This window comes from Pyrgilauda ruficollis, unplaced genomic scaffold, assembly GCF_017590135.1.
Source record: "Pyrgilauda ruficollis isolate IOZ18807 unplaced genomic scaffold, ASM1759013v1 scaffold16, whole genome shotgun sequence".
Lineage (NCBI taxonomy): Eukaryota > Metazoa > Chordata > Aves > Passeriformes > Passeridae > Pyrgilauda > Pyrgilauda ruficollis.
Window position 1 is genome coordinate 4,196,356 of NW_024514764.1, and position 14,829 is coordinate 4,211,184.

The window sequence follows — 14,829 nt, forward strand, 5'->3', positions numbered from 1 at the left end:
TGGCAGCCAAAAGCAATGAAATGCTGCGGGCTCTAAACCTCTGCTGACATCCCAGTCAGTGTCCATAGCACCAGCCCGGAGAGGGAGCTCTTCCCTTAACCTGCTGCACAGCAAAGCAAGCCCCATCTGCTCCAGATATCCCAACAGCCCAAGAGGATTACACCTTCACTGCACAGAGGGGAAGTGCAGCACCGAGGGCTGGATGACCCACAGCGAAATGCAGAGTGAAAAAAACAGCAAGGATTGTAAAGCTCTGCTTAGGAAACTCTTAGAAAGCAGCAGTATCGCACATCCTGGTATAAAGTGTTTATTTGAGACTTCACAATTAACACAAAGTCTTCCTGTCAATGCCTTTTTTTTTTCATACAGTCAATAAATTTGTATTAATCCCTCCCCCATGCATGATTGCTGTTTATTAATCTAAGCCTTTTTATTTTCATCGTGAAAAAATAAAGCGTTTCCCCACCCTTTCACCTGTTCCCTGTACCACACTGTGCTGCATTACAGAGGAGATGGAGAATGGCTATGCCTACTGCTGGGGGTGAAGTTACTCCATTATTTATTGATTTACTCTTTTTTTTAACAGAAAGTGTTAAATGAATCAATCACCCAAGAAAAATAAATATATCATAAAGAACCAGAAGCTCTGCAGTATCCCTTTTCTTGCCATCCAGCCCAGTTCAAACACATACCCTGCCCACGGCAAACTGCTCTGCTCACAGCAATGCTGCCGCCTGCACGTACAGCTGGGAACTTACACTGCCAAAATCTCTTCCAAAGTACATTCATAAGCCACAGGACGTATTTTAGATGCCAAATTTTTATATCTAGGCAAGAGAGATCCACCTGGAAGCCAATTACCTGCGTTCCACTGATGGACTTTTACTCAAGAGCTATTCAACCTTGTGCTTTTCAGGAAGTATCGGCTAAACACACGCGTGGGCTCAGCCAGAGCCTGGCCTGGGGAGAGGGGCAGGCAGTATGAAGGGTGTGCATGTTACTCATGGCAGTGGAAGCAAGTTCTTGTATCAATGTCTCTTGGATGTGCATCTCAAATTATGCTGCTTGGTTCGTCTCGCAGTACTTTTGGCACCAGCCTCACAAATCAATTATTCAATTGCTCCCCCTGCCTTTCGAGATCTTCCTTGGAAGAGGGCAGAGGGCAAGGAGGCTTTGTCAGAACACAGATGGTATTGGGTAGGCTGTGAAGGACAAGCCCCGTGTTTATGCTTTATTGAAAGACTGTGCAAAAGGGAATACTGCATCAGAAACCGCAGACTATGTTTAATCAGTCCCAGCTGCTGGATCGGAAACCCACTAACAACCGCTCCGATTGGTTCATTTGGCTACTTTTTGTTGGTTTCTTTCTTTTTTTTTTTACATAAATAATATAGACCGACAGTATAAACATTTCAGCAACCATTTCTAAAAGACCAGAGGAGCCCTTTTAGGAGCCAAGAAACAACTGCAGGATTCAAATTCCAAAAGTGTCTTTGGAGTCATCGAATCATCAGATTTACACGGCACCCAGTGACAACAACATTCAGTCGAGCTCGATAGGACTGCTGTCTTCCTGACCATCTTCTGTGTCATCATCTTCCCCAGTTCCCATCAGACTGTTTAAAAGATTTCCTAAAATAAAATACAGGACAGTCAAAATCATTAGTTTTACATTCTCATCTCAAAAACTTTTAACTAGTCTTCCATTCTGCTACCGTACAGATTTCTGTAACAAAAAAACCCCAAGAGTTTTGAAGTGGAAGTCTCACCAGGACATTAGTAATCCCACACTGCCTTCCATTATGAATATTGATTTGGGAAGCTGCATACTCTTAGCTGTACACTGATACTGCTCCTTCTCTAAGAATACACTTGAAAAACCCAAAGTCACATATTTATGTGCTACAGTTGCACACTCAGAGAGAAAAAAAACCCAACCAAAAGAGGAAAAACACACCTCCAGCAGTGAAACTCTCAAAAAGCAGCCACAGTCTGCACCGTGCTGTAAAAAAATTGTCTGAAACTCAGAGGCATCAATTTAAAGATGCCTGAATTGCTGAAAAGCAAATTACAGATAGTAAAAATATGATGTTCGTGTTTTTCATCAGGCTTCAGGTATCAGTGAATTGATGTTTGTAGGTAAAGCTTCAAGTCACTTTACAAAGAAGCTTAGTTCTCAGGGAAAACATTGATTTTATGCACATTTTATTCAAGAGCCAGGAAATGAGGGCTGAATTTCTCTATTCCATTTCAGTCCTTGTAGAAGGGTAGTAATTTCAGAACTTCCTCTTTGGACACATTCATGTTGCATCAGTACCAATCAGATCTCTACCAAAGCCCCATACTTTGTTTAAGAAAAATTAGTCACTGAACTCTGAGGAAATTAAGCTTTAACACCAGTAAGATGCTTCTTTACATTAGGAAACTATACCATAATGCCAGAAATTAACCATAAGAGTCTTTTTACTGCTTCTCCCCTTCTCAGTGATGAAAAGTCTACAAGCTCCCCCCAAACCACTTTCATATGCAACCCATTTATCTTGTATTCTACAGCAGTGGCTGTTCCTACAGGCTATGAAAAGAATTATAAATTGCTTAGAACAGATTATCTGTTTCCAACACAGGTGTTTTATCCAGGTCACTGATCAAAGCCTGGAGGTACCTACAAGCAGAGCTTACCTAGCAATCCTCCATAGGACGAGGTCTGCTTGGGCGGAACTCCGAAGAAAAGCTGTCCTATTCTATCTAGGTACTGGAGGGACACAAGGTGAAAAAAAGGCAATTATTTCATTTACAAGCAGAAATAATATAGGCAGAAGTCACCCAGGCAAGGTAAATCACCAGCTCTTATCTACAAAGCTGGAGCCAATCAGCCATTATTTCAGTCGTTGAGAGAGTTAAATCCTGTTTGTGAGTAACTCACCTCATTATACATGGGGTCTCTTTTCAGCGAAGGTTGATACTGTTCACACAATACTGTAAATACTGTTAGTTTTCCTCTAGAAAGGAAACAACCAAAAATGTAATCTCAGTTAACAACTGAAAAGGAAACCAAGAAGGACATGACAGAAATCAGACTGTACCCATCAACTGCCAACAACAGAAACCAGATGAAGTTTAGCAGTGGTTGCACAAAGGGTGGACCCTTCTCTATCGAAGGATGTTTCTGTGTGTATGTCGTAAAAACAACTGATGCGCTGGTCTTATTTTTTAAGCAGAGAAATCTGAAAAAGGAAAGAGAATGGGGCAAGTTAAAAACAAAGGGCAGAGAAATGGTTTCACCACAGAAAAAGGGAAGCCAAAATCTACTTCATTTGTGCATAGAGGCCCCATGTCAGGCTTGAACTGATGGCAAAACGAAACTGTTAGAGATGGACATCTTTGAGGATGGTTTGGCCATCAGCTGAGGAAGGGGAAAATCACTACTAGAACACACTGTGGAACAGGCAGGTGGGGAGGGAAAACAGACACTAAATATTAATAGAATGAGTTGAACCAGGATCTAAGCAGATCGTACAGGATAGTTACTAAAAGAGAGCATCACTTTGCAAAATGTGGAACGACTGGCTACCCTGTAATTCACATGAAAATGATATGGCATCTACTGGTTCAGGATTTAGTGAGTTAAAAACTGAATTAAAGACCCATTAATCCCCAAGCACATCTCCTTTTAGTATGTATCTGTCAGTATTTGTTGACTCTGTCATTCTATTCCACCTCAACATAATGTGGCATCAGGACCACTAATAGCCTGACACACATGCCTGAAAATCTCATAATAAAGCTGTACTTCGAGCTCCCAAACCATTTGTCCCCAACAGATCGATCCCTCAAACAGATCAAATCCTTGTTCAGGTCCAGTTAATTTAACTGGCAATCTCTGCAAGTCCCATTGGCCTAACAGGCTTTTATCTGGGACAAATGCTGTCAGCAAGCACGAGGAAGGCTGCCACAAGCCATGTCATTTTTGATGGCAGGCTGGCCTCTAATTCTGCACCCTCACATGTGCAAGGGCTTGGGGCTGTTCTGCCTCACTGACAGCAAGGAACTGCAATTATTTTCATTAGAGAATAAACTACCATGCAAGAGGATTTTACACACTATTTGACATATAAGCCAGTAAAGGATGCAGTAGAACACTGAAAAAATAATCTTTCAACTTCTTCACAGATTTCTCCCCATAAAATTGTTTGAGTCCTGCACATATTGGATTTCCATAAAGGATTTGCTATTGCTCAAAATCACAGCAATCTATAGCAACCAGCTATGGAAAGCAGGACAAATCTGACATGACAGCTCACTGCTGCCAAAAGAGAGACAAACTTGCTCTCACCTCCTCCCTCTCCCCCAACACCTACTCTCTCCCTGACTCCCTGCCACACAGTCCTGTCTCCACCTCCTCCTCAGACTCCTCCATGAGCTGCCTTCCCTGCCTGAAGAAAGCCATCAGCTGATTAAACACAGTAAAATTGGCTTTGTCAACCTTCATTCTACATGAGCTCTGCAAAAGCACACAATAGCTTGCATTCCCACCTCCTACAAAATAAATGCCTAAAATGAGAGCCAGCAGCAACTCTGTCAAGGCAAGAACCATCAAGCTGCTGCTCACAGACCAGGGTGACCATGACAAGCTGCTCCTTAGGACCTGAGTGAGAGCAAGTTCTGTGCTAAATACAGAGCCTGCTTGAGTCCAGTATTTGTAAGAACATATAGATATACCCTAACCAGACATAAAGTGGTGTTAATAAAGCTAAGAACTGTGCTTTCAGGGTTAAACAGATTACATTCGTTCTTCAGGAAATTAACATAATTTCAGGTCTTGACCTTAATACATTATTTTACTTTTTTCTCCCCAGTCTGACAAATTTAACACACTGGTTTTCAGACAGTTTTCTCCTGTTGTTCTGGCCAGTTTCACAGTTTCTTTTTCAAAGGCTGTGTGGTTAAATTAGATTGGTCCCACACATAATGTCATCTCAGCAGAATGCTTCAGAAGAAGTTTAACACCTACTGTAGTACTGCCTGAGCTACAAACATGTCCACCTCACTGCGGTATCCGCGGGACGAGGAGTATTCCACCAGCATATTTGCACAGCCCTCACCATCTGTCGAGTGCAAGAAGTGATACCGAGATTCACTATAGTTTTGCTCTAGAAAAAGAAAAAGGAAAAGGCTTTTAAGAAATCAGTTCAGCATACCTGAACATAAAACCAAATTTATTAGGTTTGTACTTTATTAGCTGGTAAAAGAACAAGAGTTATAGGTGTGGTATATGAACAAGACAGCTAGTAAAAAGTTTGTAAGTTACAGATAATTTATAAAAGGAGATAATAATAAATTTTATTCTAAGTACATTTGAACAACTGCTATTAAATACAGTTTACTCAATTACAGCTACTGCTGGCTTGAACTTTGGTTGTATCATTTTACCTAAGTGAATGCTGACACTTGATGTGCTATCACCAGTGTTTGGGACAGCAATCAAGAAATTCCATATTAGACCAAGTGCACCAAGAAGTCAAACAGCACCTTCACCATCCTTCTTTCATTTCCTATTTTTAGCTTAGCCCACTCTTGCTACCAAAACTAAAATCACTTCAATATGCTGAACAGAACAGCAATTATACAGGAAAAATGGTGTAAGAAATGGCAATGATTTCTTAGAACCTGAAGCAAAGGATTGTGTAAAATCACAGCAATGACAAAACTGGATATAGCTGCTAATATTTTGAATTTGAAAGCATTGTTTTTTAAAAATCTGAGCCTTTTGTGATGAAACTCAAAAAGCTACAGATTAAGAAAATGTAGGTATTTTGCTCTTCAAGAGAACAGTGAGCAGGCGGCTGCAAAATGGGGACTTTGACTTTCAGAATGCAACTGTTTCTTATCCTAATTGTAGCAGCCTCTCACTTGAATGCAGTGAGAAGAATCCTCCCTTTCTGGCTGGCAGCAGCCATCAGGCTAACATAAATCCCAGGAGAGCAGCTAGGGAATTGCCTATGGCACACAGAGAGGCTGCAGCATTGACCATTATTGGGTCAGGGTTGTTACATGAAACCACTGTCATCACTTGGCAGCTACTGAAAAATGTAAAATAAACAATCACCTTGCACAGTTATCCATGAGAAACCACAGAAAAAATGGCATGTATTCAACTGTTCTCAATCACCTTTGTTATGTTTTGAACACAAGACTGTAAATACTGGCTATCATCCACAAGTACAATAATTATTTAGAGCATTTTGTGTTTCTCTTACATCCCATCAAAAGTGCTAAAATGGCTCATAAATCAAAGGCAACAGCATTCATTTTGAAATAACCCTGCTGGCCAACTTCTCAAAAAGTACTTAATTACAGTCCAAAGACTGTTTTGGATGCCAGGTGATGGATTTCAATCTTTGTCACGTTTATCCAGGATTTAAAAACAAAAATACTTGCCAACAGAACAGCTTTGCTCCCCGGCAATTTTCCTCCTAATGACACAAAGTACCTCAATGTCTAAAAGATCAACCTGCCTTTTACAGAGAGCCTCACAGTAGCTGTGTTTTGGATTTTGTACTAATATAGAGCTACAGACCCATTTTTTTTCTGTAACATTAGGAAGACACTAACGCAAAAATCAGGTAATAGGAGAACTCAATCAATCATTTCCATCTCAGCTTTTTAAAATATTCCCAAAGCAGATCTCTTATGACACTTTGCTTTCAACATTTTCAAAGGAGAGCACAGAAAAGCCAGTTGATTTTTCTTACCTTTCCACAGGGTAATAGCTAGTAACTGGTGTAGTTTTGGATGTCCAAGTTTTCCTGATCCCCCACTGGACCATTTTAGTGCTCTGGACACGAAAGCCACTCTTTCAGGAGAATTTGGATCCATTAAACTAAACAATTTAGCCAAGTTTTCTAGAAGCAGTAAGATTGAAAAATATTTAGCATTAAGAAAAATAAGATAATCTGCTGCTTTTAATGCAGTTCTAAGATCCATCTTAAGGACAGGCAGCAGTTTTAGTTCCAAGCATGCCCACAGAGTCATCAGGAACCCACAACTGTCTAATAAAGTTTCCCCCAGTCCATTCCTATGGGGAAGGTAACCCTTAGCCATGTTGGGAAGGCATCCAAAAAAGGATTGCAGCTTCCAAGGCTATTAACAAGTCACTGTGAAGGGAAAGCACAGCTAAATGCCACCAAGCCAAGAACAGAGGTCACCTCACCTAAAAGGTCTTCTGCTACTTTTGCATCCGACTTCTCCAAAGACTCCAAAACCAGCATGGACAGATCAGCAGCACTGTTTTGCTACAAAACAGACACATACTGGCAGTGATGAATGTATCAGGGCATAAAAAGAAACATCAACGAGCATTTTGGCAGCAGCAGGTTTAACGCTTTTATCAACAGCTAGGGCACAGTATCAAGTCTCAGCCTTCCTGATAAAAAAATTATAGTAATTTGATGGCATCAAAGAGAAGCCTCCAGGAAAGCAGAACACAGGCATTGTTTGGATGCTCACAAACACTACTGCTGCATGTTCCAGCTTGGCATAATCCTTCTTTGTGGAGAAAGGCTCAACAATGAGATAAAACAAAAGATTACAAAGCAATTACCCCAAACATTTACCACTGGGAACTCACCATTCATTTCTCAAAATCTTGGGAATAACAATTCCCTGCCCTCAAGCCACACACAACACCAGCGACTTACCTGGTTATGACTGAAGAACAGTAAAGCCCCTGAATACATTAGTTCTCTTGCTTCTGCATGTTTTCCTTGTGACATATACCTGAAAAAAATACCAAAGCCATAATAAAAATTACCACCAAGTAAGTTGCGTATGCTTGAAGTTACTTAGAGGATTAAAAGGTTGCTACATTTTAAAATAATGACAACAAGGGATTTGTTTTTAAATCAGGTTAGTTTCAATAATGATGTAGCTTGAACTGCAAGTTGCAATTAGTTTTCTGCTCCAGACCTGATGGAATAAAACGAAGAATATAAGAATGGAAATTGAGGGAGCTACAAATATGTTTGGGGCTGGAACAAGAAAAGGGAATGAACCCAAGATTTCAACTGAGCAAAAGATGCCAATGTACTGAGCCTCTACCAAAGCCATCCCAGTGAAACAACTTTTGGAATACCTCCTGGAGAGCTCGCTGACCTTTCCACTGGTCCAGCTCCCTCTGACCACTACAACTCTGCCAGGGGACATCAGCCTGTCCTAGCCCTCTGCTGAGCCAAAGGAGCTCATCTCTCAAGGCTTTGAGAGTAAGATAAGCACAGTCAGAAAGATTCACCATGCAACACTTCAAAAGAAACACAATATAATGCTTCAAAACACACCTTCCACCTTTCTCCCTTAAGAGGTAATGAAGAAATAAGGAATTAAAGAATTTTCTCCCAGTGGTTACCTCAGGACTCTTAGCACAGGGCTGTGATTGCAGCCTCCTGCACATCATCACTGTCAGTAACCACAGCTCTTGGAGAGTCCCAGCTCTAGCTTACAAACACAGCATTTCCCATAAAGGCAGTTTAGGTGTGGCAGACTTTCCAAATTCCATTTCTCACAACTGCTACTCAGAAAGTCTGTGCTCTCAGTAGCTGATTTGCTCATATCACAGAGGTAAGTGTCAGCTCTACCCTGCTGCTTTAGCACCTGCACTTTGGTTTGTCCTCTGTGTCACCCCTGTCTGTTCCTGGGGCTCAGGGCAGCCCCCTGCTCCTGAACCCCAGGGCCCCTCAGGCTGTCCCAAAGCCCAAGAGTGCCCGTGGGGTAACAGAGGGGTTGGTGGTTCTGGGGGTGCAGTAGCCAGTGTGGCCATGGGGGTCACACCAACCAAAGGGACAACCAGAGCACCCCAAACCTGTTGTGCTGTGCCCCAGATTCCTGTCACACGCGTCCTCTACTGGTAACATCACACAGACAACAAAAAAGGGAGGAGACTCCTCCCATCCTGCTCATCAACTCTGAGAAACAGCAAGGTATTTTATCCAAAACAGCACTGAAATAATGGAAGGCACAATGGCAGTGTTTTAGAATAATTCTCAGCAACTCGGGTTTGCAATCACCATGGTAAATGAATCTGTAGCTCCAACGTTTTTATAGCTGGGCTCCCATCCAGGTTTGCTTCTAGGAGTTGGACTCAGCATGGATCCACTTCCACAAATTCTACTTCCAGTAGATTCACAATGCTATATGGAAACTCCTAATCTGAGAATTGTTACAGGTGATACTAAAAGCTGCTGAAAACAATTTTATGATATAAAATACAAACAGCTGAGGTTTTTCAAAGAACTTTTATCAGAAAATTTGTTTAATAAAAATAAATATTGATGACATTTCTTTAAATGGCATTTCAAATAAGAGAAGTCCTGGAACACATTATTTACACCAGAAGAATGACCTACAAGTATCAGTGAAATAGAAAAGGATGTAACAAGGATGTTACACTTTGAAGAGTGACTCAGTTACCAAATCATGGAGAGAGAAGAGCTCAGCCCAGCCAGCCTGGGGAGTAACAAACACCACCAGCTCAGGTGTGTCCGAGGGAGCTCAGGGTTAGGCAGGAACAGCAGTTTTCCACCTGCTCTGTGGATCACGGAGGGATAATAACTCTGCAGGAGGCAGGCTTATGGTAATCTTTCCTCCTCCACTTCTTCCCCTCCTCCACCCTAAAATACAGCTCAGTGCATGAAACTGAGTCAGGATTTCAAGTTTACCCTCTGACAGATGAGACAAATGTTTTACAGGCCCATGTGTTTAAAGGAATAAGCACTGGCTAACCCAATCACAGTGCCAGAGCTCAGGTCATCCCAATCAGCATTAATGTGCCTGAAAAAATGCTGATTTTTATCACATTTTACAGAGGATTGACAAGACTACCCAGCCATGCAAATGTCATCTCTTCATTTAACTGAACACATCCTTTCACTTGTATTTAAAATGGAAAAGGCAGGACCTTTGATTCCAAATTAATTCAGGGAGGCTTGAGTATGTGAGTTAATACATCCAGAAGACTGGAGGAGAAGTGACCTTCTGAGCCAAGACTTCTCACACCACTGCAGACACCACATCACATAATCCCTACTATAAAATAGGCCAGGCTTTGTCTTAAATTTAGATTTATTCTCAAATACAATTTAAGTCTTAAGGCCTGGATGGTGCCTGGCTGATCCCATCAGAGGGGTTATGGAAGAACAGTGATTTAATGTGATGGTGCTGGACACAGGGCAGGGCAGGGCAGGCTGTGTGATGTATGCTGGGAGCACAAGCAGGATTATGCACCAAGGTCTTTCCTCCCCACTTTCTTCCATGACTGCTATTTTTCTGTGCTTACTCACAGACCTGTTCTCCTCCTAACACTGATGAGGGCTGAGGATAGGAGACACAGGACAGGGAGAGTGGTGTCCAGTTTTGGACCTCTCACTTCAAGAAAGACACTGAGAGGCTGGAACGTGGCCAGAGAAGGGCAATGGAGCTGAGGAAGGATCCAGCTGGGACACAAGGAGGCTCAGGGGGGACCCTTCTCTCTACAACATCTGAAAGGAGGCTGGAGCCAGGTGCTCCTCTGCCAGGCAGCCAGTGACAGGATGACAGAAAATGGCTTTAACAGGAGGTTCAGGTCAGACACTGGGAGAAATCTGTTCACAGAAGGGGTGGTTAAGCATTGGAACTGGGCCCAGGGAGGTGGTGGAGTCATGATTCCTAGAAGGGTTCAAGAAACCGCCAGATGTGGCACTGTCCAGCTGACAGGTGATCAAAGCCAAAAGTTGGACCTGATGACATCAGAGGTATTTTCCAACCTAACTGAAGCCAAATTTCCATCCTGTCTTCTCCCAGCATGACCACAAGTAAACAAAGCTGGGACCAGCTGAGGTAGCCCCTAGAACAAACACCTTCTTCTGTGCTCCTGCAAGCAAGGGTCTCCATGTTAAAATGTGATGAGAGAAAGGGTGACCCCCGCAAGCTGCAGTGGACGTGAAAAATGAAGCCTAAAAATGTTTGGCAATAAAAAAAACAATCTCCTTATGACAAAAGAGGCAGTAGTAGCATTTCTGAATAAACGCCCAGGCCTGCTCTACTTAGTCACTGTCACGTACACAAACACTACACCAAGTGGGATTTATTCCAAAAAGCTCCTCGGCGCAGGCGATCCCGGCCACGCTGAGAGCTGCCCCTTTCCGACCGCGGCTCCAGGGTGACCGTGCCGTGAAACAAAGTAACCCCGTGTCCCGGCGGAGCAACAACCCCTGAAACCCTCACGGCGCAGGCAGGCACCTGACATTTACCCGGAGCTGGCAGAGCAGCGGCCGCGCAGGGCTCAGCTCCAGGACGGCCCCGGGACACGGGACGAGCCCCGACCCGAGCGCAGGGGACGCCCGGGGAGACACCCCGAGCCCATCCCGCTGGCCGGGGGGCCTCATCGGCCCGGCCGGAACGCGGGGACACCGAGCGGCGCTGGGGGACGGGGACCGAAGCTCCGCTCTGCCCGTGACCTCAGGGCAGCGTGACGCAACACCCCCGGCGCGTCACCGGACAGTGCCCGGGCCGGCGGGGCGCGGACCGGGCCGGGGTCGGGGTTGGCCTCCAAAGGCTGGCGAGCAGCGGCTCTCCCGCCGCCCCGAGCCGCTGACCGAGCCAGCGGGGCCGAGGGCGGTGACGCGGCCGGGCCGAACCGAGCCTGCGGCCGCCGCTCCCCGGTCCGGCCCGGTCCGGGCCCCGCTTGGGCCAGCGCCGCGCGCCCGCCCCACCCCGCCCCCCTGCGGACCAATCAGGGAACAGGACGCAGAGATGGACAGGCGCCGTGACCAATGGGGAGCGGCCGTGGGCGCGGCGGGCGGCAGCGGGGGAGAGTGCGTGGGAAGGCTCTGGAAGGCCGGGCGGGGGAGGGGCGGCGCGGCGGGCCCGGCGCGGCCCTACCTGAAGAACAGCGTCCGGTACATCTGGTGGGCCTCGTAGTAGTCGCCCTTCTCGACGCTGGCGCGCAGCTTGCCCTCCACGCGCTGCACGCCGCCGCGGTTCCTGCCGCCGGCGCCTTTCGCGGCTTCCTGCTCCGCCGCCATGATCGCCGCCGCCATCAGCGCGGAGGACGGGGAGGGGAGGTGGAAGCCAGGCGCATGCGCACGCAGCTCCGGCGCCCCGCTGCCCGGCTTCCGCCCGTTCGGACGGCGGCCCGCGAGGCTCAGCCCGCGCGGCTGCGCGCGGCGTCCCGAGCGGTAACGGCGGCGGAGAACGGCGTGAGGGGAAGCCCGGGACTCGAGCGGGGCACGGCCGGCCCTGGAGCCACAACAGCGCAGGAGACCGCGGGATAACTTAAAAAAGTAACAAAAACCAAGGAACGGCTGCTGGAGCGCGGGCAATGAGCCTGGCTGAGCCTGCTGTGGCACAGGGAGCCAGGCAAGGCTGAGGCACAGGCGTTAAAGCAAGTCCCCGCACAGAGCTGGAAGGGATCCAGCAAGGAAGCATTTTTCTCCTGGAGAAGGAAAAAGGCAGCCGTGCTTCTCCCGTCCCCACCGCTCGTGTCACCCACCAGCCCCACGCTGCTCCTGGGCCTGCCCTTTGTGGCCCTGGCCCTTGTGAAGCCTGAGAGAAATCCCCCCACCCCTGCCCCAGCTCGGGACATTGGAATCTCAATATTTCCTCACTTATTTAAGCAGCTGATTAAAAAAAAAAAAAAAGAAAAAAAAAACCAAACAGAAAAGAGGCTTTATTTCTCGTTTCAAGTATTACATGCACTTTCAAAAATTAAAACTCTTTATTTAAACATCTCAATAGCATCTTGTCAGTTTGGAGGCAGCAAAGAATAACAGACATTTTGAAAAGCATTTACAAAAATACATTGCACAAAGTCCTATCTTGCTTTTTTAAAAATAAGTTAGTGTTATTCAAAATATTCCCCCCCAGCTACCTAATTTCAATTTATACAGGATAATTCTAATTTTAAATATGTAACCTATAATATGAAAACACCTGTACACATGTCATCTACTCCTCTGCGTAGGCCATAGGTTCTGTCTCTAGGTCGAGTGAAAAACAGTTCTTCACATGGAGACTTTTTGTATTTCAAACATTCGAGGACTGTTGTGCAACATACATAACTCAATTCAGAAAACCAGTCAGCAGGTCCATGTGTAACAGTTCTGTGTAACTACAAAATGCACTAGGAACAGCAAGATAAAAATTCTGCGAACAAGTGAATTTCAGGAATCTCTTCCGAAAAGGATCTTCAAAGCAGCAAGGCTAAGGGGGGCAATAAGCAGTTTCACCTCGTTCTATGTGAAAATGTTGTTTCCAAGAGCAACTCTACTCATCTGGTACCCAGCTAAGGCTTGTGGGGAGGATCAGGAATGCCCGTGTTTGCAACAGCAGCGCTGAGCTCGAGTCCCTCTGGTAAATGTGACGCAGCGAGAATTACTTCAGGCTTGTTTTCCACGCACTGAATTCTCACAGTATATTTATGGAGTAAACAATCAACCAGTCTAAGGAAATCCTGTCCCAAAGAGATCACTTTGGACAAACTAAGGTAGTGCAACTGCTGTACAGCAGTGTTTACTGAGCAATTCAGCAGGCTTATCAGCTCCGAGCCAGTCAGTCAGTACATCAAGGTCGATTTGGGATTGACACTAAAAAAAGAACAAACTGGCCAAGTTGCCATGGTAAAAACCCTTAAAATAACTTCAGTTACTTAAAGTTATCCCTGACTTTTAGAGCAATTCGCGGTCACAAATTACAGTAAAGCATTCTCAGTCGCTGGTGTTTCAACTGGTTTTGGTTGTGTTAGCTTTCCCTGACAGTAGTATTTATTATATTCAACATGTAGCAAAGAAGCCCTTTTGGATCCACCAAAAAGGTTAAAACCAACTGTCAACTGAAGGACACCTTTAGCCACAGTCAGTGTTCAAAATGTACCACAGTTTTTGGCTTATGGTGCCAAGCTAGCAAAAGTATGCAGTTAAGTCCTGGATTAAAAAAGAACAGATTCCTAGTTGCAGAAAGTGTGGTTTATTCTTTTTAAAAAACCTATACATTCATTTGTAATAAAACGTGTGTCACCTGTTTGCCAACTGGGCTTTATGAACCAGAGCTGTTTGCATGCATTATTTCTCTCAGCATGGACACAGAAATATGAAGCGAGCTGGCAATTACAAGCTGAGCCTTAGAGCAAATAAAAATTGGGGTTTATACATTTCTGCTGACAGTCTTCTGCCTTTATCAGAGGATCAACAGCTCTGCAGTGTGCATCTTGCATCCTCGTCCTTTACAGATTCCAGTGTTGTAGGCTTCCCAGTATATACAGATTAGGAACAAAATGTACAAAGCAGCCACCCCCAGCTGTAGTGTGGATTACTCGGCAGGTTTCCCGTGCACTCTGAACCGATAAAGGCAGGTGTACTCTGCGTGGCCCCAGTTAGAGAAAATCCTCAGCTCCACTATTTGGAATGCGTCTTCATTTTTCTCCTGGAGAAGGAAAAAGCAAACACAAGCCAGTGTCAGGGTTCTGGCACAAACAGCTGCAACTGAAGCCTTCTTAGTTATTAATGACTGTTGGTACTTGCAGGAACCTAAGCTATGCCTTGGGAATTTTCTGTTCCTTTGAACAGAACCTCCCTTGCCTTACAATTATTTGTGAGTCTGAAGCAGCATGGAACAGACTCTTCCCATGTTTAGCAACTTCCCTCCCATTTGTGTCCACATAGCAACAAACCTTCCTCCCCTCTCATCTATTTAGGCCACAGGTTTGAGGCAGAGTCAGATACTTTCTACCTAAGCTGCTACAGTGCCCACATGAGAACAAGGCTTTTCCCTTCACTACTCGTTGCACACAAGTGTAGAAAATAA

The 14,829-nt window shown here is 45.0% G+C and overlaps 2 protein-coding genes across 8 annotated transcripts in view; both read right to left on the reverse strand.

Moving 5' to 3' along the window:
• Positions 1-291: 291 nt before the first annotated feature.
• On the reverse strand, positions 292-12,584 carry GET4 (guided entry of tail-anchored proteins factor 4). The gene is made up of 9 exons (XM_041462358.1): positions 11,911-12,584; positions 7,698-7,776; positions 7,211-7,292; positions 6,753-6,902; positions 5,012-5,150; positions 3,084-3,224; positions 2,924-2,999; positions 2,680-2,752; positions 292-1,632 (listed from the first exon to the last, which is right to left on the reverse strand). Exons 1-9 carry the CDS (start codon positions 12,066-12,068, stop codon positions 1,544-1,546), a joined length of 987 nt encoding a protein of 328 aa, XP_041318292.1. The 5' UTR covers positions 12,069-12,584; the 3' UTR covers positions 292-1,543.
• A 98-nt stretch (positions 12,585-12,682) lies between these two features.
• Positions 12,683-14,829, reverse strand: part of SUN1 (Sad1 and UNC84 domain containing 1) — a 35,370-nt gene continuing 33,223 nt past the window's right edge. For all 7 annotated transcript variants that reach the window (XM_041462356.1, XM_041462350.1, XM_041462357.1 and 4 more), the window contains one exon: positions 12,683-14,448. In XM_041462356.1, the coding sequence (XP_041318290.1) occupies positions 14,335-14,448 (114 nt within the window). In that variant the 3' untranslated portion in view covers positions 12,683-14,334. The remainder of the gene's footprint in view (positions 14,449-14,829) is intronic.